The sequence below is a fragment of the Bubalus bubalis genome, chromosome 13, assembly GCF_019923935.1.
Source record: "Bubalus bubalis isolate 160015118507 breed Murrah chromosome 13, NDDB_SH_1, whole genome shotgun sequence".
NCBI lineage: Eukaryota > Metazoa > Chordata > Mammalia > Artiodactyla > Bovidae > Bubalus > Bubalus bubalis.
In genome coordinates this window covers 61,006,655-61,034,567 of record NC_059169.1, presented here as the reverse complement: position 1 = coordinate 61,034,567, position 27,913 = coordinate 61,006,655, and the positions used below count along the sequence as shown (strand labels likewise).

General features: G+C 39.1%; 1 protein-coding gene and 1 long non-coding RNA gene across 58 annotated transcripts in view; one reads left to right on the top strand and one right to left on the bottom strand.

Moving 5' to 3' along the window:
• BRCA2 (BRCA2 DNA repair associated) overlaps positions 1–11,362 on the bottom strand; it is a 54,238-nt gene extending 42,876 nt beyond the window's left edge. For 5 of the 8 annotated variants that reach the window (XM_044927322.2, XM_044927327.2, XM_044927326.2 and 2 more), the window contains exons 1-9: positions 10,925–11,061; positions 10,125–10,226; positions 7,653–7,898; positions 3,498–3,606; positions 2,815–2,864; positions 2,682–2,722; positions 2,364–2,475; positions 1,372–1,421; positions 1,009–1,117 (exon numbers count right to left, since the gene is read on the bottom strand). In XM_044927322.2, coding sequence (XP_044783257.2) covers positions 1,009–1,117; positions 1,372–1,421; positions 2,364–2,475; positions 2,682–2,722; positions 2,815–2,864; positions 3,498–3,606; positions 7,653–7,898; positions 10,125–10,191 — 784 coding nt within the window. In that variant the 5' untranslated portion in view covers positions 10,192–10,226; positions 10,925–11,061. The other 3 variants (XM_044927325.2, XM_044927323.2, XM_044927324.2) reach the window with 3 other exon arrangements.
• Positions 11,363–11,377: 15 nt separating this feature from the next.
• Positions 11,378–27,913, top strand: part of ZAR1L — a 91,284-nt gene continuing 74,748 nt past the window's right edge. For 48 of the 50 annotated variants that reach the window (XR_006544143.2, XR_006544139.2, XR_006544140.2 and 45 more), the window contains exons 1-3: positions 11,378–13,895; positions 14,873–14,965; positions 16,674–16,748. This is a non-coding gene — a long non-coding RNA (zygote arrest 1 like). Of the gene's footprint in view, positions 13,896–14,872; positions 14,966–16,673; positions 16,749–20,932; positions 21,253–27,913 lie in introns of those variants that run through there. The other 2 variants (XR_003102874.3, XR_006544150.2) reach the window with 2 other exon arrangements.

Genomic DNA, 27,913 nt, shown 5'->3' with positions numbered 1-27,913 from the left:
AAGAACATGGCATCTGGTCCCATCACTTCATGGCAAATAGATGGGGAAACAGTGATAGACTTTATTTTCTTGGGCTCCAAAATCACCGCAGATGGTGACTGTAGCCATGAAATTAAAAGATGCTTGCTTCTTGGAAGAAAAGCTATGACAAACCTAGACAGCATACTAAAAAGCAGAGACATTACTTGGCTGACAAAAGTCCGTTTAGTCAAAGCTATCATTTTTCCAGTAGTCATGTATGGATGTGAGAGTTGGACTATAAAGAAAGCTGAGCGCAGAAGAATTGATGCTTCTGAACTGTGGTGTTGAAGAAGACTCTTGAGAGTCCCTTGGACTGAAAGGAGATCAAACTGGTCAATCGTAAAGAAAATCAGTCCTGAATATTCATTGGAAGGACTGATGCTGAAGCTGAAGTTTCAATACTTTGGCCACCTGATGCGAAGAACTGACTCAATGGAAAAGACCCTGATGCTGGGAAAGATTGAAGGCAGGAGGAGAAGGGGATGACAGAGGATGAGATGGCTGGATGGCATCACCAACTTGATGGACATAAGTTTGAGTAAGCTCCGGGAGTTGGTGATGGACAGGGAAGCCTGTCATGATGCAGTCCATGGCGTCACGAAGAGTTAGACACAACTGAGCAACTGAACTGAACTAAAGAATATGGAACATTCCAATAACCTGATTGAGTAACTTTTGGTGTATCTGCAACCATGCTTACTTCCTAATTAGAGATAAGGTCTTAACATTTTGTTAATTCTAAGTCTTATTGTGCATCTCTAAGTTTTGAGTTATGGGTTTTGTTTTGGGGTCACAATAGCATCTTTGAATAGTATTGTCCTAGCATGATGTTTAAACATTTTAATCTAAATGAAGTTAGTTTCTATTCTCAATACCTTCAGTAATAAAGAAAGGAGAAGTAACGTTTTTTTCTCTTTAAGAAAAGATGAGCAAGTATTTCAATGATGTCAGTTAAGAACAGTCATTCAATTAAACAGAAGGGCTTACCATGACTTTCAGCTTTTGTTTGATTTTTGTTGTCACTGTCTGGCCCAGAAGGGATAAACTTATTATTTTTCAGACTTTCATCATGGTTAGAAAAATATGTTTTCAAAATCTGCAAAAGTTATATTTTAAAATCACTAGTATAGAAATTGTCACTATGCACATAGTATATTCAACTTATTCTTAAATAGAGAGACAGTAGATTTTCATAGGAAGTCAAAGAAAATCACATATAGAAACAGGTTTAGAGACTTTCCTAAAGGCTTATAAAATCATAAATTAAAGAACGAAAAATTCAAGATAAGTAATTTCTCAAGGCATTCAAAGCAACCACAACAGTTTAATCACTTTGTCATATTTACTTACAGCAGTAGTATCCCTAGGAAACACAGCTGCAGATGCTTCCTCATCTTGGACTGTAAAAAAAAAGAGTTCAATTTACCTATACTGTATTATACCTCATACACTAAAATTAATGTAAAACTTCTGTATTTTTCAGTTAGACCTCAAAAGAAACATGCATTGTTGGGTTAAATAACACATTTAAAGCAAAATGAATTAATCCAAGTATAGTAATTAGAGAGGTCAATCAACACAGTGGATAAGTTATATTCACATTTCCTTAGTACCGCTGATAAGCTGGTAAGAAACTATAGTTTGATGATTCTAACTTGAAGATAATACTGTCCACAAAGGCTTAGAGAATCAGATTAAGTTGTGAAATCATGATTTAAAAGCTAAAGCTTGTAGATTTTAGTATTTATTTAGATAATACAGTTGAAAGGTATATCATGTTAAATACTTCTTACTTTTCAACATGCTTTAACCTACATTATTTCATATAAGCAAGAAAAGAAGACAGTTAAATGCCCAACTAAAGAGGAATCAAAACGTAATGTAGTTTTGCTAAAGTAAAAAAAATCCTGGTTTGTATATAAATTAATTTGATGCCTCTAAAATACTATTTGCTTTCCTGGTGGCTCGGATGGCAAAGAATCCGCCTGCAAGGCAGGAGACCTGGGTTCGATTCCTGGGTTGGGAACATGGCAAACCACTCCAGTATTCTTGCCTGGAGAATCCCCATGGACAGAGGAGCCTGGTGGACTACAGTCCATGGTGTTTCAAAGAGTTGGACACAACCAAGTGACTAAACATGGCAAAATACTATTTGATTCACTTGAGATTTATCTCAATCAACACTACACAGAACAAAATTATTCTGAAATAGTAACATACCTAATGAAGATAGATTCTCTAATCTGGATACTTATTATCTTTTCATAAAATGTTTTAACAGAAGCATTACAGGTGACAATTTATCAACACTGTCTTATAAAATATACATTCACAGGTATTACCTATGAGCACAGTAGAACTAAGTGTTGGTGGTGTGGCTAAAGAACTTGACCAAGACATATCAGGATCCACCTCAGCTCCTAAACTTTCAGAAATACGTTTTGGTGTCTGACCCTGGAAATAAGGAAAATCGTTTATTTCACAGAAGTGAACAGATACTTGAGAATTTTTCTTTTCACTTATTTTTTTTCATGTATCACTTATCGAATGCCTATGTGAGTCAGTAGGTACATAACGGTAAGACTCAGGGCAAAATTACGACAGCATTGTCAAATTCTCAATTACTACATAGTACTACACAGTAAAAATAAACTATTTACCTTTATGAGCTTTGGTGTATGAAATAAACTTCCACATACCACTGGGGATAAAACAAGAGACAAAATTACTAAGTTTTATATTTATTAGAATTAAGAGTATATGAAAAATAAAAGGCCTTGTTTTTAATCATACCTGACTTTTCTCTTTGTGGTGTTACATGTGTACATCTCAGAACAACAGGACTAAAAGGAAACAAAACAAATCCCTCAATTATTCAAAGAGAATGAAAATAGCAAAAAGAAAAAAATACTAATCTTATTTTAGAAAAGGAATCCCAGTCATATCAATTAGAATTATACTAGTTTGTAATATTCATAGATTACTTTTTTAAAAAGGAAATATCTCATGAAGAATTAAGTAACCACTAAGTTATGTTTAAAATCCCTATTGAAAGTAATGTATAAAGTAGTCACAAATTTTAGGTGCTAAGAATTGTATACTTTGAATTTAAAAATTGTATAAAGTGAATCTATGACAGCATCAAACTCTCTGCACAGATTCAGAGTATACAAATTATTTTAAACTGGATATTTCAAAGACATTGCTTTTCATCATTTATTTTTGTTACATAAAAATTCCACAGATACACAGAAAAACAGTGAATTAAATGTTATAAGAAAAACAGAGTAAATGTTTCTAATGTAAAAATTATTGTACTCAAGGATTCAATCTAAAAGGAAATTATTTTAAAATAGAAGATCCTCTACCAGGCTCTAAGGCAAAATATTACAATGATGATTAGATTCATCTCTATAAAAAAAATATCACATATACGAAAATGTTTACTTTATTTTAATACAACCGCTTCATCATACCTTTCACTAAGAGAGGAATTTGGAGGTGGGCTGATAACATCATTTGCTTGATTGATTTTAGCCTTCACCCTGCAACAACTTTTATGTTTACTGTTGGCAATATCCTTTCCTGAAACATACAATAATGCAGTGAGGATGTATATGTTCTGGATTGTGAATTTTTATTCTGTAGAAGTATTTAAAAACAAGTCTCATCTATATTGGAAGGAGAATATATGCGGAATTCAGTCTGAAGTGAATTCCTTTCCAAAAAGTGATGTCTCAAAGGATGTCTGACTCCATTCAACATTTATGTATATAAATGCATAAAACACTTTGAATATGGTTCAAGATCAGTGGTTTCCAGGGGTCTAGAGGCAAGGAAGGGTGAATAGGTAGAACATAGGGGATTTTCAGGGCAGTGAAACTATTCTGTATATACTGTAATGGTGAGTATATGACATTACACATTTGCCAAACTTCAAAGAACTATACAAAAAAATGAACCCTAATGTAAACACAGGATTTTATTTAACAAAAGGTATCAATACTGGCTCAGCAATAAAAAGAAAACACAAAAGAATAGAAACTGTAAGAAATAAAAAGCAAAAAAAAAAAAAAAAGAAAAAAGAACCGGGCAAAACAAAGTTCACATCCTAATGTTTTCCAAATAACTTGAGAATCTCATAAATAAGCCAAATGATGGTTAAAATAAACTCATGTGATTTTATGCAAAAGGAAAGACTTATGAGAAGAAGAAATTGCAAACTTCCTCATGGAATTTAATTATCCTCATGGATAATTTTTAAAAAATATTTTAGATATTAGAAGTAAACTAAGTAGGTGAAAAATAGCTTAAGTCTTACATTTCAATACTGAATTTAAAGTAAACTTAAAAGCAAAAGGTCTTGAGACTAGTCAACAGAATTATTAATGTACTACAAGCTTAAAAAAGTTAATGCTTCTGTTGTGAGTCCACAGCAGCCTTATTAATTCATTCCTATCCTTCCCTGGTTATAGAAAGACCAATCCCAGCAGATTACAATTTGAAAATAAACCACCAACTCTAGGTATGTCTTTCAAGGTTCAGTTGATTCACTATGCGCCATTTTACAGAGCTTTTCCTGAGCACACTAAGGCAGATGGCTGTTTCCTTTGCTATGCCTACAACACAGCGCTTTGTACATGCTCCTATTATAACATACACCAACCAGCATATTTGTATATTTTCTCCTATACAGGACTGAGGTCCAGAGGTCAAAGGCCATCTTATTCAGTTTGTATCCTTAATGCCAAGCAAGCTACTAGGCACAAAGTCAGCACAGGATGTTTGCTGAATGGATGATTCCCTTTCTCAAATGGATGATTTCCACATTTCATTTGTTTCACATTCCCTAAGGCTCTATCCTAGCCCTCATCATGATCAATTTTCTCACCAGATGTGATGACTTTTTCACTTTTCAAACAGAGTTGATTCCTACAGCTTTCTCTCCCACCTCCATTCTTTCTTTAGCTTCAGACTTATATTCTCCAAAAGTTCTCAGGACATCGACACCTTCACATCCCAGTACTATCTAAAATTGCAGTCCAAACCTAACTTTTTTTCAATCCTTTCAAACCTCTTCCCTCTCAAACTGGCTTTTCCCCCAGAGCTTACAATTTCTACGAACGTCACCACTATGTTCTCAGTCATGCCCTGGACCTATGATTTGATTCTTTCTTATGAATTCTCCGTATTGGGGTTACTGCAGGGTCCCATACTTCTACCTTCCATATCCACTTTCACGACCATTATTCTAACTCGGGCATTTGCCTCCCATCACCTGGAACATTATATATATGTCTGCTAATTGATATCAGTCCTGGGTGTTCATTGGAAGGACTGATGCTAAAGCTGAAACTCCAGTACTTTGGCCACCTTATGTGAAGAGTTGACTCACTGGAAAAGACCCTGATGCTGGGAGGGATTGGGGGCAGGAGGAGAAGGGGATGACAGAGGATGAGATAGCTGGATGGCAGCATTGACTCGATGGACATGAGTCGCAGTGAACTCCAGGAGTTGGTGATGGGCAGGGAGGCCTGGTGTGCTGCAATTCATGGGGTCGCAAAGAATCGGACACGACTGAGCGCCTGAACTGAACTGAACTGAATTGATCTCCCTGCCTACAGTCTTGTCTATGAGTCGCCAATTAGTTTAAAATGTACCATCATAACCTCTATTTCCAGAGATTTTAATTTAACAGATTCAGATAAGTGCTTGGAATTGTCTTTTTCAATCAGCACTTCAGGAGAGTCTAATGGTCCAGGCATCACATTTTGAAAAGCACATCTCCAAAGACTTTAGACTCCAAATCTTTAGACTTTCTAAACAAGATATTCATTTATTCTACAAATACTTACTGAACACCTACTATGTATGCCATTAGGTATGCAATAACATGTAAGAAAATCTTTGCCCTTTACCTACACCCCCTTTCATGTGTACGCTTCCTAATATCATGAGTTTCCTCTTTCATAGCACTTATAGGACAATTGCTTAAGGAAGATTCCTTCACTAGAAGCTAAATAAGTGAAACAGAGAATACTTCCTAATACTTCCTAGAGAGATGAGTCAAGATCTCAAAGATGAGTGTCAATTAGCTAGGCAAAAGCTTAAAAAAGTAAGTACTAGGCAGTGGTAACAATATGTAAAGAGCCACAGAGCATCAGTTCAATTCAGTTGCTCAGTCGTGTCCGACAATTTGTGACCCCATGAATTGCAGCACGCCAGGCCTCCCTGTAGTTCCAAAAAAAACAAAATTTAGTATCACTGAATGGTAAGCTGAGTGTGTGTAAGAAGGAAATTATGGCAAGATGAGGCAAGCATTAATGAGAGAACAAATTATAAAGGACCATGTAGATCATATTAAAGAGTCTGGATTTTATCATGAGGGCAAAAGGAGGTAATCATAGGTTTGAAGCAGGAAGTAGCATGATTAAATTTACATTTGTTTTCTCTGTTCAACAACTTATCAAATAAATTTAATTTCTTTAGCCCAGCATGCAATGTCTGCCACCGATCTGCTTTTTTTTTTAAGCCTCAAGTTGTTTACTAGTCCTTTTCAAACATATAACACTCCAGTCTGAATTACTTGATATTAACTTCACAAACTACATATTCTTCCTCATGTTCTTCCTATGCCTAAAACATGCCCACTCTACTCCATCTTCAAATTTCTGAATCTCACTTATTCTTCAAGGTTTAATTCAGTTGAATTGTTCCCTTAACTGCCCTCAGTACTATTTATGCTTTCTTTCTTAATTCTCATTATACTTTTTGTACTTTTCTTCTGACATGTACCACATTCAACCTTAAACTGTACATAATCTGTATACTGTTAGCTCCTCTTACTAGAGAGTAATACTCCAAAGAAAGAGTATGTTACTTCAATCAAGCAAGTGATAAATATATAATCTTCTTATATGATAAGCTGGAGAAGGCAATGGCAGCCCACTCCAGTACTCTTGCCTGGCAAATCCCATGGACAGAGGAGCCTGGTAGGTTGCAGTCCATGGGTTCTCGAAGAGTCAGACATGACTGAGCGACTTCACTTTCACTTTTCACTTTCATGCATTGGAGGAGGAAATGGCAACCCACTCCAGTGTTCTTGCCTGGAGAATCCCAGGGATGGGGGAGCCTGGTGGGCTGCCATCTCTGGGGTCGCACGGAGTTGGACACGACTGAAGCAACTTAGTAGCAGCAGCAGCATATGATAAGTTGTAAACACCTGGCATACAGGCCAGAGAAAGTGCTACCAAATCAAAAGACATTATAACTATTGTTAAAAAAAAAAAAAACTCTGTCCTCTGTGACGGCCTGCAAAAATACAGTTTAGTTCAACATCAAAAGAAGCCCTAGGTTTTTCTATATAGAAAGATATAATTTATCAAGTCTCAGTGGGCAGGATATATTAATCAAAGGAAGGACAAGAAGGAACATTTATCAAGGACCTACATTATTTTATTTAATCTAAACCTAGGTAGTATTTTAATCATTTCCATTTTTTGGGTGAGAAAAGTGGCCAGAGATCGATCTGACCAACCTGATATAGTTAACAACAGAGTTGGGATTTTTAGCACAGGTTTGTCTGAAGTACTGGGTCATATTTTTCTAGTCAACTACATCACATTACTTACCTGAATCCAATCTGAATTTATGTAATTCCTTTAAAGGAGATTGGTACAGTGGCAGAGTTAGACTTTGCTCTTTGAATATTACAGGAGTTGAAGCCAACTGATGATAAGGTTTCCTTTGTGGTGTTTTAAATGGGTTTGTTTCATTACTGCTGATTTTATATTCTGATTCTTCTGAAGGTTCAGAATTACAGAGTGGAGCTTCTGAAGAAAGTTCTTCAAACCAGTTAAGGCTTATTGGTCCTAAATCTGTAAGGAAAATAAAAATCATGACACAATAAAACCCATGAGCCAGTGAAGATTATGATACAGAAAAGGATGCTTGAGATTTTGACGGTGAATTACATTTGTTGCTGCTGCTGCTGCTAAGTTGCTTCAGTCGTGTCCGACTCTGTGTGACCCCATGGACTGCAGCCTACCAGGCTCTTCCGTCCACGGGATTTTCCAGGCAAGAGTACTGGAGTGGGTTGTCATTGCTTTTTCCGGTGAATTACATTTAAGGCATACTAATTAACACATTATTAACTGGAGGATTTTTGCAGAAGCTAACACCAGTGATTTGTTATACAAGTAAATACTGAAGCTTCCCTGGTCAGTAACGTTTGTGTAACAAAGACATATTAATCCTTATTTGGTCAATAATGAGTTCAACAAGTTCATTAGTCTGTTCTTTTATGAATCTGTAGTAAGGTAGAACAGAAACTTTTTACAAGATTACTAGCTGTATTAGCTCTTCTAAAGTTTTCTTTTATATTCACGATTCAGATATAAAAATCATCCACAATAAGAATGCAACCCACAGATACAACACTACATAAATGGCTGTGACAAATCTATAGGTACACAAGACATATAAACTCACAAATCAAGTGGAATAGATTCTCTGCTAGAGAACAAAGTGTCTCTTATGTTCCGTACTTAAAGTAGTGGTTCTCAAAATGTGGCCTGTGGACCACTTAGGGGGGAGGTTCCCCAAGACCCTTTCAAGGGATCTGTAAGGTCAAAACTGTTTTCATATTAGACATTATTTGCCTTTTTCCCAATGCTGACATTTATAGCAGTGGTGGGTAAAATTGGTGACAGCTTTGCCTGAATCATGGCAGTGGCCACAAACTGTACTAGGAGTTACTATATTTTTCATCACCATGAACTTGTTACAAAAAAATCAAAAAAGCAAGTTTAACTTAAAGTGTCCTTAGTGACAAAATGGAAAGCACACATAAAAGCATTTCTGCATAACTGAAGTACAATAGTTATTCGGAAAAAGCACTCATGTGATGAGTTGTGAGTTGAATTAGCACTTTTCATGGAAAGCCCTTTTTGCTAGAAAGAATGACAAGTTATTTTGAGTCGGGTATTTGGTGGACATTTTCTTGAAATGAATTAAGTGAGTCTGTTACTGCAGGGAAAACAACAGTTTGCTGCCAAAGATAAAATGTGAGTTTTCAAAGGAGAATTAGAACTTTGTTCTCTGTGAGCTTGACATCTTCCCAACCCGAAAAGACTTTTCTGATGAGATCAGTGAAGTAACCAATGTGATTTTTTAATAATGTCTAATGGAATGTGTCAATATTTGGAATATTTGTGTAATTCAGAACATCAGTATTTTTCAAATAATCAAACCATGGATGATGTCACAACATGGGTAAAAGATTTATTCAGAAGCAAGAAAGACTAATTGAATTTAATGTAAAAAGAGTACAAAAAATTCATTACATGGTTTCCCACATTGCAACTTTTAAGAAACTCCCACTTAAGTTTGGTATAATACCAAAGAAAACTACCCACAATAAAGTGAAAACAGTTAATTAAAAACACTCCTTTTTTCTAACTACATTTTCTGTGTAAGGTATGGTTTTCTTCATATACTTCTATCAAAACATATTGTAAAGAATTAAATGCAATTCTTTGAGAATGAGCATGAGAATCCAGCTATCTTCTATTGAGCTAGATAGTAAAGAGAACTGCAAAATTTTAAAGTAATGTCACTCTTCACATTTTTCTTGGAAAAGTTATTTTTCATAAACATATTATTCATGTTAATATGCAATGAGTTTATTTTTGTTATTTATGTTTTTAAAAGTTCTTAGTTTTAATTTCTAATATGGTAACCTAAACAAAAGCTCTCAGTCCTCAATCATTTTAAGAGTGTAAGGCCAACTGAGACCAAAAAGTTGGGACAACTTCTGCTATTATGTTACTAATGCTTCTGACTTGCTAGAAAGTCTCTGCTTTAAAAACAGTTCTACTCATCAAGGGGCCAGTTTCCTGTTTATCTACCACAGGTTCTACACCGATTATTTGGTTAATTGTAAATGATTACTTTTCTGATTTATTACTTCATAAAGCACAGTTTATGGTGTAAACAAAAACGTGAAACACTGGATTCTTTTCAACAAGCATGCATAATTACATTTTTCTGAAAACATTTTTCTCTATGTAAACGATCAATTCATATAAAAAATCTGTTAATACCTGCTTTGTTGCATCGCGTCTTAAAAATGTCGAAAAAAGTTGGCCTCTCTTTGCATCCAATCGGCATTTTTATCTACACTATTGCTTCAAAGTTTGGTGAGTCTGCAAAAGAGAACACCAAAATACACTTCACACAGATGCAGTCCTTGCTAAGTGAGTCTGAGGTAAAACCGGAAGCGGTAAACCTGCCTGAAGCTACATTGTTTATTTTAAAACAAGAATCGAACTCACCGCGGGGAATTAAGTATTCTGTATTTGTGCAGTCCAATAGAGCAGCCATTAGCCACATGACTCAGCACAACTGTGGCAAGTCTGCTGAAGAACAGAATTTTTAATTATTATTTAATCTTCATTAACTAGTCACGTGTGGCCAGTGGCTGCGCAGTTAGCAGAGGGCTATTAGATAAACACCGGGTAACAATTCCCAATCAGTAAATTTTCGTTAACACAGCAACTACCTGGGGACTAAGCGATGAGGCAGATACAATGTGCCACAGACGATGAAACATTTTCCAAAACAGCAATATTCCGGTAAAGTAACTTCATCGTGATTCCAATGAAGGAAATTTCAGCCTGGGACATGTGGGCCGAGCGGAGCCCGAAGCTGGGCCACGGAGTTCCCAGGACGGGGCGGGGGGGCTGGAGCCTCCAGCCGAGGAGCTGGTCCCTTCTCCCTGTCGGTGCGGGGCTGGCAGGGACCAGCGAGGGTAGGGGGCTCGGTTCCCACCCGAGCACCGGAGGCGCTCCCCGCCGCCTGAGACCGCGGAAGGCTGCCCATCTCCACCCCTGCCAACACTAACCGCCTTCAGAGGTGAAGCTGGTTTATTTTTTTTTTGGCCAGAGGAGTCTGACAAAACGCGCCGGCACTCAGATAAGAAACCGGATCCCTCACGCTCCTTCGCGGAGACCCACCGCCCCAGACAGCAAACTTCAGCAGCCGCACCTCCGCCCACCGGGTTTCAGATTCTCGCGCCAAAAGCCTGCTCTCGGGATATGTCACGCAATGACGCCATGACGCAGCACGCAGCGTATACGCCCACCGGAATCAGACTCTGGCTGCGCCGTAAGTGCTGCCGCTTGTGGCGAGGGCTAAACCTTGCTTCATTCCGGAGTCGCTAAAGAAAGAGCCGGGATGCTCGTTCTCTTCTTCCGAGCCTTCAGAGTACCAAGCCGCGCTGTTTGGAGGGACCACGCCCCATGTATACGCCCTGCCTTCCCCTCCTCCGCTCCGTCTCTCGTTTGGATGGCCGCCCCCACCCCCGACGCGGCCTGCGGTCTGTGAAAAGTCTTTGTTCTCTACTAAGAGGGCGTCGCCCAAAGTGGGCAGACGTTAGAAAACCCCACAGTGGTCAGTCGGCGCGGATGACTTCTTCCCCAACGGAGAGCTCCCTATAGAGTGGAAGGGGCTGAGATTTGAAGCCGGAGTACATTGGTTATAGAGTGTGTGTTGCTGTTGGGCAGCAGAATTTCAAAAACCTCTGAGACTCCCGGCTTGAAAAATTGTTAAGCCTATCTCAAGTCTCTTGTAGTTTTGGAAAATACTTCCTCCTGCAGGTTCCGTAGTATCCTTGACGTATCCTTGATGCTCCTAGGGTACTAAGCACCTGTTTTGTGCCTGACTTGCTCTTGAAACTGCCCTGGAAGACAGCAGTCTCACTCACAGAGTATGGGCTATGGCTAGCACAAGGCTTAATTCAGGTGTTTATTGTAGGACCTAGAAAGCTTTCAACTGGATTCTGAAGGTGATAGTGGCTCATAGGCCTTGCTACTATACAAAGGCTTCTGACCAATGAACAGTGAAAGCAACTTTGGATTCGAAAAAGGGTGCCATTTACTTGGTACCTGAGGTGTCATTTTAGTTTGATCATAATCCTTGGCTGTAGACACCTTTCTAGTACACATAGATACAAAAGCGTATGATCATCTAGGTCTAAATAGCACAGACACCCAGGCCTGTGATCTTTAGCCAATAACAGCTACCTGTTAAGGAGCATCTGTGAGTTGTTATTTATGCTTTATAAGTAATATCACATTTAACCTTATGATAATCTTACAAATTTTTTAGTATTGTCAGATGGGGAAACGGAATCATCCAGTTGAGTAAGTTGTCTAGTAAACAAGGCCCAGGTGGACAGAGGGGTCCATGGGGTTGCAAAGAGTGGAACACTACTGAAGCGATTTAGCATGCAGCATGCAAGTTTCTGTTCAAGTCTTTTACTTAAGATACTTAACTACCCTGTGATTAAGTCTGCATTTAATCTCTAAGAACAGTTTGCTTCTTTTCCCCTTTTGGGGAGAATTCTCACTAGAGTGGATTAATGAGACCGGTTGGCATGTTATACAACCCTCTGAAATGTATTATTTCGCTAAGTACACTGTCCCCCCAACCCCCATAACTATGCTTCTTGCTGCTGCAGAACCAGGTTTTTTACATTTATGCGTCCTGCCATAATTCTGTCTTCTTTAGGCTCACTCTAATAGTGCAGCAGCTCAAATTTTGCTGCTTGTATTCAATCTTTTTTATTTTTAAAACACAGTCTCTGAAATTGTAAGTCAGTATAGGAATAAATTGGAGCTTCCCGGGTAGCTCAAATGGTAAAGAATCTGCCTGCAATGCAGGAGACCTGGGTTTGATCCATGGGTTGGGAAGAAGGGCATGGCAACCCACTCGAGTATTCTTGCCTGTAGAATCCCATGGACAGAGGGGCCTGGTGGGTTGCAGTTCATAGGATCACCAAGAGTTGGATGACTGAAACGACTATACATGCATAGGAATAAATTAGAATTTGCTAATTAAAGCATGTGTGTGAATAAGAAGTTAAATGAAAAACAGCTTTGAAAAAAAAAGATTCAAGAGCAGTGAATTGAAGAGAAACAGAGATCCCAATTAGGGATCAGGTGGCAATTAGGCCTCTCTAGGTAGGGATATCGCCTTCCCTCCTCCAATTTGGGTAATAGGCAGCAGCACTCGTCAGAATCTGAAATAAATGGAGAAGCTCCGGAAAAACGTGAACCAACGTGACCTGGAGAAAAAGGGGGCGGATGAAGGTGGAACACAAAACAAGGCTTGAAACAAACTGCCTCGGGATATTGCTATTGCGCTGCGCCTGGGCGCCAGGTGGTAGGATGGAGCGCATCTTCTGTGTTCCCTACAGCTTGTACCCGGGCTATGGGAACATGCTACGTTTGGGCCAGTCTGGACTCTCTGAGCACAGACAACCGCACTGGAGGCAAACCAATGTTCCCCCCACTTTCCTGGCCAGGCCCAGGCTGCTGATGCCCTCCAATGCCTCCGACTGCTGCGTGGACCCTTACAAGAGAGCCCAGCTCATGGCCGTTTTCTCCCATATGAACCCCGGCCTGAGCCTGCGGCTGCGCAAGGCTAACACCAAGGATGTGGGCGTGCAGGTGAGCCTCCGGGTGGGCAAGTCCGTGCAGTGCTCTCTGGGGCCTCGCACCCTGGACAGCCTCTCCCCCTGGGCCAGCGCAGGCCACAGGGCACCCATATCTGCCTGGGGCCTCTCTTCGCCGGTGCCCGGCCACTGGGGTGAGGTGCGACTGCGGGAGGAGCTCTCGGGTCCTCCCGAGGCTGGCCAGCCGCCCCTGCCACTACCACCACCATCACCACCACCAAGGTCGGAAGAGGATCCCCCCAAGGAACTTCAGCCACGTGAGGAGCTGGTGGAGGAAGACTCCTCGAGTCCTCGGGAGAGGAAGAGCGAGCCGGCCCCGGTAGACTCCAGCCAGCCGCTTGGGAGGCCCAACTTCCAGGTGAGCTTTCTCTCCCCTAGCCTTAGCCTTCTTTTTTTTCCCCCGCCATTTCTGGCTCCATGAGAGCAGAATCTTCTTGCGCTTCCTCCCTTTATTTGATAATGGAGAGAGGAAGTTCTGAAAACATATATTTTACATGTCCTGTGTGGGTTTTTAAAATTTATTGATTGGACTGCTTTGGGTCTGACTGGCGGCACGCGGGATCGTTCCTTGCAGCGCGCCTGCTTTGCTCTAATGGCAACTCGTGCTCTAGAGCCCCTGGCTCAGTACTTTCTAATGTGGGATTCTTAGTTTCCCACTAGGGGTCCAACCCACCTCCCCGTATTGGAAAGCAAATTCTTAACCACTGGACCACTAGGGAAGTCCCTGTGTTTTTGCTTTGTTTCTTTAGCTTTTTGGTAAAATAAGCCAACTTTAAGCCTGTGAAACCCCCAAAGTTTGGGAACCATAGCTGTTGCAAATGAGGCAAAAGAGGGGTTTTGGGTTTGTGAAGTATGTGATCAGATCTTCATTTTGTGCAGCTGGTGCTCATGGCCTTGGGGAAAACAGATTTGAAAAGCCTGAGAGAAGCGAGAAGGGTCCCAGAGTAATCAGTCCTTGACAGCTGAGTTCATGTACTGACCTTGAGAATAGCTATGAGTGAGGTTAAGGAGGCTTCCTGTTTTTTACTTATACAAAACCACAAGGATAGCAGGATCTGGCTTTTTATCCTCCTCCCTCCTTCGCCCCTCAGGGCTTCCGTTGTGGCTCAGTTGTTAAAGAATCTGCCTGCAATGCGGGACACCTGGGTTTGATCCCTGGGTTGGGAACATCCCCTGTAAAATGGAAAGGCTACCCACCCCAGTATTCTGGCCTGGAGAATTCCATGGACTGTATACAGCCCATGGGATCACAAAGAGTTGGACACGACTGAATGACTTCTCACTTTCACTTTTGACCCCTCAAGATGGTAAAGGATTTTTCCTCCTTATTTGCAGTTTTTAGAACCCAAATATGGCTATTTTCACTGTAAAGATTGTAAGACCAGATGGGAGAGTGCTTATGTGTGGTGCATTTCTGGAACTAATAAGGTAAGTGAAAGTGAGTGGGACGTGGGAGAAGAATGGGGTGGGCATGGATGTTAAACGGAGGAAGACTGTGTGTCTTAATGGGATGTGACTATAACGCAGCCTTAGTGCCAAGGACATGGTGCTAAGCAAAGGTTTGGACTGAACGGAATTGTGCCGTCCACAAGAGCTTGAGCTCCTGAACCACATCCTGGTGTTACATTTGGTTTGGTAGTTGCGTTGGACAAAATGTTACCTTATTTAGATGAACTCTTGACCTTGTATACATTGGGATTTGTTATAATTTTTAAAAAAATTGGGGTATATTAATAGTTGCCTTACAGTGTTGTTAGCTTCTGCTGTACAACCAAGTTAATCAGATGTGTGTATACATATATCCTCTCCCTCCTGGACCTCCCTCCTATCCCACCCCCAGTCCGGCCCATCTAGGTCACTACAGAGCACTGAACTGAGTTCCTTGTGCTGTACAACAGATTCCCCCTACCTGTATAATCATTTTTTAGTTGGGGTGTATTGTAACAGATTTGGGCTTTAGCTCTAGAAAATTTCCACTGTCTGTCCACAAGGTGGGGCAGTGACAGAAATAATTTATTGTGAAGGTTAACGATGAGAGACTGACTCATTTAGGCTCCATGCCTTAATTTGAATCAGTTGTCAACATACTAAATTTGGGAAAGATTTCACATTTTGCATTTTTAGATTTTCCTGAACAGTCAGACTTCTGTGTCAGGAGCAGTAGACGGGGACTGAGCAGCTTCTGTCTCCCTTCACTCCGCACTTGCCCTTCATTTTGCAACAGCCTACACCTAGTCTCTCTGATTAACCTCTATAAGCATTTGAGTTTGAGGCCCCTATGCTGTTGCATTTTAGATAACTGCTTTTCTGACTTAAGGAGTATAGAGGAAGAGAGCAAGGAGGTATGCTAAGACGCGAATGAAAAGTTTTTTTTTTTTTCCTTTTGCACTAGCCATTTACTAGATCCTGGAGGTAAAATAGATATTTTAACTAAACTAAAATTACTTTCCTTTTCTTGCTATAATAAAAACAGTGGGTTTAATTCAAGCACTCATGATTTAAGAATACAAAAAAACAAGACATAGAACTCATCTTGAAGAAATTGCTTCTGATAGGAATGATGCAGACAAGATGAGACTGGTGATCTGTGCATTGGCACTGGTGGCATGGAAGTGGTACAAAAATAATACAGGAGGGGGATGATTAATTCTGTCAGAGGGAAGGCATCTTGTTGTCAAAGTATGATTTTAAAGGTTTATAAATTGAAGTGAGAATGCGTAAAGCCTAGAAACATGTGGATTGGTGTGTAACTGTAATTAATTTGAATTTCAAATGGAGAAATACTGAAAAAATTAGAAACAGACAAATAGACCAGGACAAAAGAAGGTCAAGTGTTTTGTCTGCACAATGAATAAAATTATAATAGCTGCTTCTTACTGAAGAATTTTATTGTAGTACTTTATGTACATTATCGGGTAGTTGTCAAAACTATAGAAAAAGAAAGTGGCATTGTCTCAATTTTACAGGTAAAGAAAATGAGATTCAAAAAATAAGAAAGAGTGACTGATAGCACCACAAGAGCTTAAGACTTCAGCATAGAGATTGGGCAAAAGCAAGCTACAAGGTGAAGGAATGGATTACTTAAGAACTGGGAGCCTAGGGTGCACATAAACCCTGTGTAAAAATTTCTCTTTAGGTTTATTTCAAACAACTCTGTTGCAAATGCCAAAAGAGTTTTAACCCTTATCGAGTGGAAGCAATCCAGTGCCAGGTAAGCAAACTGTGTATTTCCGTTGTGTCCATAATGTTTTCGTTATTAAACATGAAGCTTCTGTGGCAAAATGTTAGGATTTGCTAGATGTGGATATTTGTGTAGGAGTGTTTGGTTTGCTGTATGTTTGAATTTTTGTAGTATTTTAGAAAATAAAGCATAAATTCTACTCTTTTGGGGGGAAGGAGGAGATTTAAGTTGCCTAATGTGGTTTTTTACATATGTGGTATGTGTGTTTTTCCTCAAACATCTTGTGAATAGTTCGCATGTAACTTAATAGGTAGCCTTTACTAAGCTCTTGGTAGTGGTGGTCATATCTAACTCTTTGCAACCCCATGAACTGTAGCCCACCAGGCTCCTCTGTCCATGGGATTTACCAGGCAAGAATACTGGAGTGGGTTGCCGTTTTCTCCTCTATATTAAGCTATGTGACAAACTTGGAGCCAAGTGCTTTTCGTTATCTCCTGTAACCTGACCTTTGAAGTAGGTGTTATTCCCATGATACACAACAAAAAGCTAAAGTTCAGTAAGAAAGTAAGTTGCCCAAAGTTAGACAAATACTAAGTATTAGAGCTGTAATCAGATTCCATGGTATCTCCAAAGTCTAGGGTGTCACAGAATTCGATGAGCTCTTAAACAGCTTGCAGGAGATGTCTCTTTAAGCTTTTCAGAAAAGTGTGACATCATTGATTTTCATAATAAGAATTTTTACCTAAATCTTTCACTTAAAAATATTTTTATACTACTTACAAGTAATTTTAAAAATTAGTCTAATATTTTTAAACTATTATCTTTAGTTTTTCTAGTCTGACATTCTCAGTCAATTTACTACAATTACTTTGGATTTAAATATATCTTCTTACTATTATAGACTTCCCTGGTGGCTCATACGGTAAAGTGTCTGCCTACAATGCGGGAGACCCAGGTTCGATCCCTGGGTCGGGAATATCCCTTGGAGAAGGAAATGGCAACCCACTCCAGTATTCTTGCCTGGAAAATCCCATGGATGGAAGAGCCTGGTAGACTACAGTCCATGGGGTCGCAAAGATATGGACATGACTGAGCAACTTAACTTTCTTTCTTACTATTATACTCCTTTTACTTACTGTGTTCACTTGAATTTGTTTGTGTTTTTTTTTAAATCACTCTCCCTTATCTTGGCAGTTATTCATTCTTTAGTGTTCTTCAAGGTTCATCTTACAGCATGCTTAAGCAATTTATGTAGATGCTGATCTTACCATTCCTTGACAACGCAGTGACCTTAGAACACGAAGTCGCTCAGTCATGTCCAACTCTGTGATCCCATAGACTGTAGCCTACCAGGCTCCTCAGTCCATGGAATTTTCCAGGCAAGAGTACTGGAGTGGGTTGCCATTTCCTTCTCCAGGGGATCTTCCCAACCCAGGCATCGAACCCAGTCTCCTGCACTGCAGGCAGATACTTTACCGTCTGAGCCACCAGGGAAGCTCAATCCCTTATCACTTCATCCTAACGTCTTTGCTGTTATTGTTGTATATTATTTTTAAACTTCAAAAGACATAAATTTTGTAGTCTAATTAGTTTTAACTGCATATTTACTCTTTGTGCTGCTTTTAGATCCTTTTTGTATCTGGGACCACTTTCTTTTTACCTGAATACCTAATTTTAATATTCCCTGTAATGCACGTCTGAAGGTGACACCTTTTGTTTTGTCTGGATAGCTTTTTTTAAAGGTTATTTTTGCTGAGTGTAAAGTTTTTAGGTTGGTAGTAGTTTCTTTCTGCCCCTTACGGATCTGACCTTCATTGTTTCTGTCAAGTGGCTGTTGGTCTCATTGCAGCTCCTTTGAAGTAATAGCTCATTTTTTTCACCTTAAGTCTGTTTGCTTTTAAGATATTTCTCTCTGCTTTAATTTTTAGAAGTTTTATAATTCTATGCCTAATTGTGGTTTCTTTGTATTTACCTGCTTACAATTTCGCAATTCTGTAACTTGGAGACTTCTATCATGTTTGGAAAATTATCAGTCATTGTAATTTAAAATATTACTTCTACCTCCATTCTCTTTTCTTCTAATTATTTATATTAGAACTGTCACCATATCCCTTAAATCTTTTATGCTTTTTTCTGTGTTTACTATGCTTTTGTCTCTCCTTGCTGCAGTTTGGATATCATCTACTAAACCATCTTTCATTTCTCTCGTTTTTCCTTCTGCTTTTCCAGTGCAACTACCTATTTAGTTATAGATTCCCCTTACTTCATTTTCCAGTACTATAATTTTTATGTCTTTATAAGTGTCCATTTCTCAGCTGGAAATACCAGCCTAATTTCTTTGAGCATATTAAGCATCATTTTCTTAAAATCTGTACCAGAAAACCCCATTAGCTTAATCACAGAAGATTGTAAGGAATCCACAGAAGGAATGTAAACCTCTTCACATTCCTTGGTTTTCAAGGAATTGTTGTTCTGTCTCCTTAGTACTTGGTTACTTTTGAGTGCTATATAATGTGAAATATATTTTTCACATATATTGTATGTGAAAAATTATAGTGATAATTTGAGGCCAGAATAGTATCTTTTCACAGAAGACTTGTTTGCTTATGTTAGGCAGATGAAGATACTAGCAATTTCTGATTACTATTTGCCAGTTATAATTGAGCTGTTTTGAAGTTAGGCTTCAGCATCTGTGAAGGCTGATGAATTTTTGTTTTATTCTTACTCTAGGGTGTAGCCTTTCAGGGTCCCAGCACAAAACCTGAATTGTTAACAGGTGCTCTCCCATTTTGACATATTTAGGATTCCTCAGCCTCATCAGCTTGTGAAGCTCATTTTCAGCTTCCTGTTGTCTTAAAAATTTACCTGTTCCAGAATTGCCTTTGAAGAGAAACTAGTCCCAAATATCAGGCTCATCTCTGTTTCTGGGTTTCCTTCTCTGGGATACTTTGGTAATTCTCCAGTGCCTTCAAGTAGTTCTTGTTTTTAATTAGTATCTTTGCTCAGCTTGTCTAGTTGTCCTAAGCAGACTTAGTCAGAACTACCTAACCTACCATTACCGAAATCAGAAACCTACCTTTAGAGTAAATTGTGATTTTTTTTAATTACAATTTTTTTCATTGAGCTTTTTATTCCTTATAAAGGTGATGTGAGTACTAAATGGACTTATATAGAAAGTGCTTAGAGCAGTACATAGAGTAGACACTATGTGAGTATGTTACTGTTAGAATTTTCTTAAGAATGCATACTCATCAGCCGGAGGGTGGAAGATATCCAACATTTGATAAACCATATGAGACTCATTTGGAAAATAAAAATGCCCGTTTTCACAATATAACAGGTAAAGCTTGACTTATTCTTTTTGGCTATGGACATATGCAGAAAATAGAGCAGTGATCATAAATTTTCAAAGATTAACAGGATTGGGAAGGTGGACCAGGGCAGTATACCAGTCTCCTTGGGGTGTGATTTTTTTTTTTTTTAATATCAGAAGATAGAATGGGATAATGGTTAAAAACACTTCAAATTCCAGCAAAGATTAGCCATGTCTGAAAGGAAAACATTTAGCTTCCTCTAGAACAGGGGTCCCCAACCTTCAGGACCTCATGCCTGATGATATGAGGTGGAGCCGATGTAATAATAATAATAGAAATAAAGTGTACAATAAATGTAATGTACTTGAATCATCCCCAACCCACCACCCACCCCCAGTCCGTGAAAAAATTGTCTAAGAAGCTGGTCCCTTGTACCAAAAAGGTTGAGCTGCTGCCTAGAACATTCCTCCCTCCAGTCTTAACCAAAAATACTCCAGATATTCTGAAATGTCTGCTAGTAGGTAAAATACTACCAGTTGAGAAACACTGCAGTTCAGGTAATCAAATCACTTAACACTCACTACTCCTCACTCCCACATGGCTACAAATGTGAAAACCTACATAATGAAAAGACTCTATACAATTTTAACTTTTATAACTTCTCTTATATCTTCTGGATTGGCTCAGCAATCTTTTCTTAAAAGTCATCTTTGGCCATTCATCTGGGAAAAAAGTGCATGACACTTTATGGGCAGTGAGTGGTTTTGTAAAACTTAGTCTTGGACTTCTTATGGGATTCAAAGGATAAAGATAGCAGGGATGAGTGGTAGGGAGGAATATTTTCATTTGAAGAACTAAATTTGATCATTTAGTGCCCAAACTGTTGCTTCTTTTCTAAAGACCTGTTCAAAGTCTCGTTGTTCCTGCCCTCAAAAGAAAAGACACATCAATCTAAGGAGGCCCCATCGGCAGGAACTGTGTGGCCGCTGCAAAGACAAGAGATTCTCCTGTGGCAGTATTTACAGCTTTAAATACATCATGTGACAGGCAGTGTGCTTTGTTCAGGAGACCTGAACTCTTCTTGTGATTTACTGTATAGTTCCTTTCTTTCAACTTGACCCTGACCTGGTATTGGAAGATGGATTATGCTTTTGTACTTTTTGTAGTTTGTGTGACAATTGTCGATGTGAATAGAATTAAATAAATGCATGTAAAATAGACTGTGAAGGGACATTAATTGGTGAAAGTCACTCAGTCATGTCTGACTCTTTGCGACCCCACGAATTATACAGTCCATGGAATTCTCCAGGCCAGAATATTGGAGTGGGTAACCTTTCCCTTCTCCAGGGGATCTTTCCAAGCCAGGGATAGAACCCAGGTCTCCCGCATTGCAGGTAGATTCTTTACCAGCTGAGCCACAAGGGAAGCCCAAGAATACTGAAGTGAGTAGCCTGTCCCTTCTCCAGAGGATATTCCTAACCCAGGAATTGAACTGGGGTCTGCTGCATTGCAGGCAGATTCTTTACCAACTGAGCTATCAGGGAAGCCCCATTAATTGATGATCCTCGGGTAAAAACATCAATAAAACATTGGGAAATGGTAGACTCTATCGCTAATACAAATGGAACAATGAAAGGGAATAATAGTCATTTGACAAACTTTTGTAAACTGGGTGTTCTAAGTGTCAGAAATATAGAGACAATCAAGGGGGTTCTTGCCTTCAAATATATGTAATCATTATATCAAATGCTTAAATAGCACTTAGTATATGCTAGGCAGTGTTGTAACTCATCACAGCAGTTGTATTGCACTTATTTTTAATAGATGAGGAGAAGGAGCCACAGGAAGGTCATTAAGTCAGAATTTAAATCTAAGTAGACCAGTACATTCTCTACAGCTTTAGCTACTAGCGATATGTTTATATTTTCAGATTTGGATGTGTTAAGTGCAGCGAGGGAAATGGAGCTGTAATAGTGACTCCTTTAGAAAGGGTGGTTGAAAAGAAGTGACTTGAGAACTGAGATCTGCAGGATGAGGGAGAGCTGGGAGAAAAGATGATTTGGGTTCCACAGAAACAAGGAGAGCAAAAGCCCTGGGGGTGGAGCATGTGCTTGGCTTGTCTCAGGAACGAGAGTCCCTGAGGCTAATGTCAGACAAAGGCTGGAGAAGGCAGGCTCAGGTCAAGCACATGGCAGCCCATGAAAGTATTTAAAGAAGGCACTAACATCAGATTCTTTGTAAAAATTGTACTGCTATGAGAGAAGATCAGGTAGAGTGGAAGGAGGAAGACCAGTTAGGAGGTTAACAAACACACAAGCAAAATGATGGCTTGGAAAAGAGTGGGTGACCATGGAGATGGAGAGAAATACATCAATTATAGATAATGTTTGAAAGTGGAATGCACAGGATTAGAAGTGGGGGATGGTGAAATGATGACTTTATATTTGAGTGTTTGGTTGAATGGAACTGAGAGGTATGACAGGAACATATTCTGGAGTCAAATTACCTAGCTTCAAATCACTGGTGATACTTAGGAGATGTATAGTTGTGGGTAAGTTACTTTCTCTCTCTCAATTACTCCTCTGTAAAATGGGCACAATAATAGTAACTATCTCTTGTGGATGGTGATGGGAGGATTAAAGCAGCTGATACGTGTTAAGCACTTAGGTTATTACCTGTAACAGGTACACAGTAAACTTAGCAGTCCTTTTTTGGTGGGACTGTGTAGTGAGAAGGGAAAAGGCTTTTGTTTTAATAGTAACTTTGAAATATTTGAGACTCCTTCCAAATGGAGTTGTCATGTAGGCTATTGCTTATATGAATCTGGAATTTAGGAGAGGAGGTTGGAGCCAGAGAGAGATTTGGAGATTAAAAAATATATAGTTCTTAAAGCTGTAGGCCTAGATGGAGAGTACACACAGACGCCTGGGGCACACCAATACTTGGAACAATAATTCTAAAACTTTAATGTACCACGAGTTACCTGGTGATCTTCTTTTTTTGTTTGTTTTGTTTTATAAAATCAGTCAATTAATTTGATTTCAACCATTATTAAAAATTCTTTATGCTGTGATCCCTATCGTAAGTTGACTTGTTTTTAGCTTAACTTATCTTTTCCCTCCTCTGTGTTAGATTTTTAAAAATCATTATATTTATTGGCTATGCTAGGTCCTCATTGCTATGAGGGCTTTTCTCTCTTGTGGTGAGTGGGGGCTACTCTCTAGTGGTGGTACATGGACTTCTTGTTGCTGTGGCTTCTCTTGTTGCGGAGCACAGGCTCTAGGGTGCACGGGCCTTCAGTGGTTGCTGCACTTGGGCTCAGTAGTTGTGGCTCCCGGGCTCTAGAGCACAGCCTCAATAGTTGTGGCACACAGGTTTAGTTGCTTACTCCGAGGCCTGTGGGATCGTCCCGGATCAGGGATCGAACCATGTCTCCATCATTGGTAGATGGATTCTTTCCCACCAAGCCACTAGGGAAGCCCTACTGTATATTCAAGATTTTAATTTAGAACTTTTATGGTCATTATTATGGCTCTGCCAGGACCACTGACCTATGATGGGTTTTTCCCAAAGACTCTGATTTTCAGCTTGGATCCAAATTGCCTTGTTTTTTAATTTATTTTTATTGTTTATTTTTTGTAATTTCATTTTATATTAGAGTATAGTCGATTTACAGTATTGTATTCATTTCAGAGATACAGCACAGTGATTCAGTTATACTTGTACGTGTTTCTATTGTTTTAGATTCTTTTCCCTTTTAGGATATTATGGAATATTGAGTAGAGTTCCCTGTGCTATACAGTAGATCCTTGTTGATTATCTGTTTTATGTATAGTAGTGTATATATGTGGAGAAGGCAATGGCAACCCATTCCAATACTCTTGCCTGGAAAATCCCATGGATGGAGGAGCCTGGTAGGCTGCAGTCCATGGGGTCACTAGGAGTTGGACATGACTGAGTGACTTCACTTTCACTTTTCACTTTCATGCATTGGAGAAGGAAATGGCAACCCACTCCAGTGTTCTTGCCTGGAGAATCCCAGGGACAGGGGAGCCTGGTGGGCTGCCGTCTATGGGGTCGCACAGAGTCGGACACGACTGAAGCGACTTAGCAGCAGCAGCAGCAGTGTGTGTATGTTGATCCTATCAGTCCCACTTCAGTCGGACTCTTTGCAACCCCCATGGACTGCAGCACGCTAGGCTTCCCTGTCCATCAGCAAACTGCCTTAGGTTGCTCAAATTTATGTCCATTGAGTTGGTGATGCCATCCAGCCATCTCGTCCTCTGTTGTCCCCTTCTCCTCCTGCCTTCAGTCTTTCCCAGCATCAGGGTCTTTTCCAATGAGTCGGTTTTTCTCATCAGGTGGCCAAAGCGTTAGTGCTTCAGCTTCAGCATCAGTCCTTCGAATGAATATTCAGGACTGATTTCCTTTAGGATGGACTGGTTGGATCTCCTTGCAGTCCAAGGGACTTTCAGGAGTCTTCTCCAACACCACAGTTCAAAAGCATCAGTTCTTTAGTGCTCAGCTTTCTTTATAGTCCAACTCTCACATCCATACATGACTACTGGAAATATCATAGCTTTGACTGTACAGATCTTTGTCGACAAAGTGATGTCTCTGCTTTTTAATATGCTGTCTAGTTTGTCATAGCTTTTATTCCAGGAGCAAGCATCTTTTTAATTTCGTGGCCGCAGTCACTATCTGCAGTGATTATGGCTGCTGCTAAGTCGCTTCAGTCCTGTCCAACTCTGTGTGACCCTGTCCCTGGGATTCTTCAGGCAAGAACACTGGACTGGGTTGCCATTTCCTTCTCCAATGCATGAAAGTGAAAAGTGAAAGTGAAGTCGCTCAGTCGTGTCCGACTCTTAGCTACCTCATGGACTGCAGCCTACCAGGCTCCTCCATCCATAGGATTTTCCAGGCAAGAGTACTGGAGTGGGGTGCCATTGCTTTCTCTAGAGTGATTATGGAGCCCAAGAAAATAAAGTCTGTCACTGTTTCCATTGTTTCCCCATCTATCTGCCATGAAGTGATTGTTAAGTTAAATTGTCAAGCTCTCTTTGCTGTATTCCCCAGTTGGCACTCTGCTCATGCTCAGTTTTCCAGATTGAGCATTAGCTAGCTCTGCTTTTAATTGGTTGATAGCACTTTTGGTTTCCCTTCTTCACCAAGTCAGTCTCCTGTAATCTTTTCTTTAGAATACTTTGCTTATAACTGTATGTATGGATGTGTGTATATATGTCCCATTATTTCTGTAATTACCTCCTTCATCTGCTTGATCTCCTCCCACTAGAATACAGGCAAAAGTCACCTCTAACAAGAAATCAGCACAAACCACTCAATCAGTCTTTCCCTCCAAGGGCAAAAACCAAATGGAAGAAAGAAACAACCCTAAAGTGTGGGAAAAGAAGACCTCAAGTGGAGCATGTTAGAAAAAAATGATGAAAAGACAGAGAAATACAGCACAAATGAAAGAATAATGTAGAAACACACAAGACCAAATAAATGAAGATGAAATAAGCAATCTACTTGAAAGAGAATTCAGAATAATGATAGTAAAGATGCTTCAAAGACTTGAAAATACAATGGAGAAAATGCAAGAAACATTTAACACAGTTAATAGAATCACCAAGGACATAGAAATAAAGAATAAGCAAACACAGATGAATAGCACAATTACTGAAATTAAGAAATACTCTAGAAGGAAGCAATAGCAGAATAACTGAGGCAGAGGAATGGATAAGTGAGCTAGAGGATGGAATGGTGCAAATAACTGCCAAAGAGCAGAACAAAGGAAAAAGAATGAAAAGAATTGAGGATAGCCTCAGAGACCTTTAGAACAATATTAAATGCATCAACATTCAAGTTATAGGGATCTCAGAGGAAGGAAAAACAAAGTCACTGAGAAAATTTTTGAAGAAAATATAGTTGAAAACTTCCCCTACATGGGAAAGGAAATAGTCAATCAAGTCCAAGAAATACAGAGTCCCTTACAGGATAAACACAAGGAGAAATATATCAAAACACATATTCATCAAGCTAACAGAGATTAAGCACAAAAAAAGAATATTAAAAGAAGCAAGGGAAAAGCAACAAGAAACATACAAGGGAAAGCCCATACAGTTAACAGTGAATCTTTCAGCAAAAACTTTGCAGGCCAGAAGGGAATGACAGGATATATTTAAAGTACTGAAAGAGAAAACTCTACAACCAAGATTACCATACCTGGCAAAGATCTCAATCAGAATTGATAGAGAAGTCAAAGTTTTACAGACAAGCAGAAGTTAAGAGAATTTAGCACCACCAAACCAGCCTTGCAACAAATACTAAAGGGACTTATATAGCCAGTAAACACAAGAGAAAGAAAAGACCTACAAGTACAAACCCAAAACAATCAAGAAAATGCCAATAGAAACATGTATCAATAATTACCTTAAATGTAAACGGATTGAATGCACCAACCAAAAGATAAAGGATGACTGAATGAATTCAAAAACAAGACCCATATATATGCTGCCTACAAGAGATCCACTTCAGACCTAGAGACACATACAGACTGAAAGGAAAAGGATGGAAAAAGATATTCCTTGCAAATGGAAACTAAAAGAAAGCCAGAGTGGCAATCCTTATTTCAGACAAAATAGAGTTTAAAGAATATTGTAAGAGACCAGGAGGGACACTACATAGTGATCAAGGGGTCAATCCAAGAAGAAGACGTAACAGTTGTAAATATTTATGCACCCAACATTGGAGCACCTCAATACATAAGGCAAACACTGACAGGCATAAGAGGGGAAATTGACAGAAACACAATAATTGTAAGGGTCTTTAACACCCCATTTATACCAGTGACAGATCATCAAAACAGAGAATCAATAAGGAAACACAAACCTAAAATGAAACATTAGATCAAATGGATCTAATTGATATCTTCAGGACTTTCCATCCAAATGCAAAAAATACATTTTCTTCTAAAGTGCACATGAAACACTTTTCAAGATAGACCACATCTTGGGCCACAAACCAAGCCTCAGTAAATTTAAGAAAACTGAAATCATATCAAGTATCTTCTCTGACCACAACACTATGAGACTAGATATCAACTACAGGAAAAAAACTGCAAAAAAAAAAAAAAACACGCAAACTCATGGAGATTAAATAGTACGTTACTAAATAACAAAGAAGTTACTATAGAATAAGAAAGGAAATCAAAAGATTCCTAGAAACAAATGAAAATGAAAACACAGCAACCCAAAACCTATGGGATTCAGCAAAAACGGTTCTAAGAGGGAAGTTTATAGCGATACAATCATACCTCAAGAAGCAAGAAAAACACTGAACAGACAACCTAACTCTATATCTAAAGCAGCTGGAAAAAGAAGAACAAAAAAACCCCCAAAGTCAGCAGAAGGAAAGAAATCATAAAGATCAGAGCAGAAATAATGAAAAGGAAATGAAAGAAACAATAGCAAAGATTAATAAAACTAAAACTTTGTTTTTTTGAGAAGAAGATAAACAAAATTGACAAACCACTAGCCAGACTCATCAAGAAAAGGAGAAAGATCAAATTAACAAAATTAGAAATGGAAAATAAGTTGAAACAGACAACACAGAAATACAAAGGGTCATAAGAGAGTATTATGAGCAACTATATGGTAATAAAATGGACAACCTAGAGGAAACAGACAGATTCTTAGAAAAGTTCAACCTCCCAAGACTGAACCAGGAAGAAATAGAAATTATGAACAACTCAATTACAAACACTAAAATTGAAACTGTGATCAAAAATCTCCCAAAAAACAAAAGCCCAGGGTCAGATGGCTTCACAGGAATTATATCAAACATTTAGAGAGGAGCTAATGCCTATTTTTCTGAAACTAT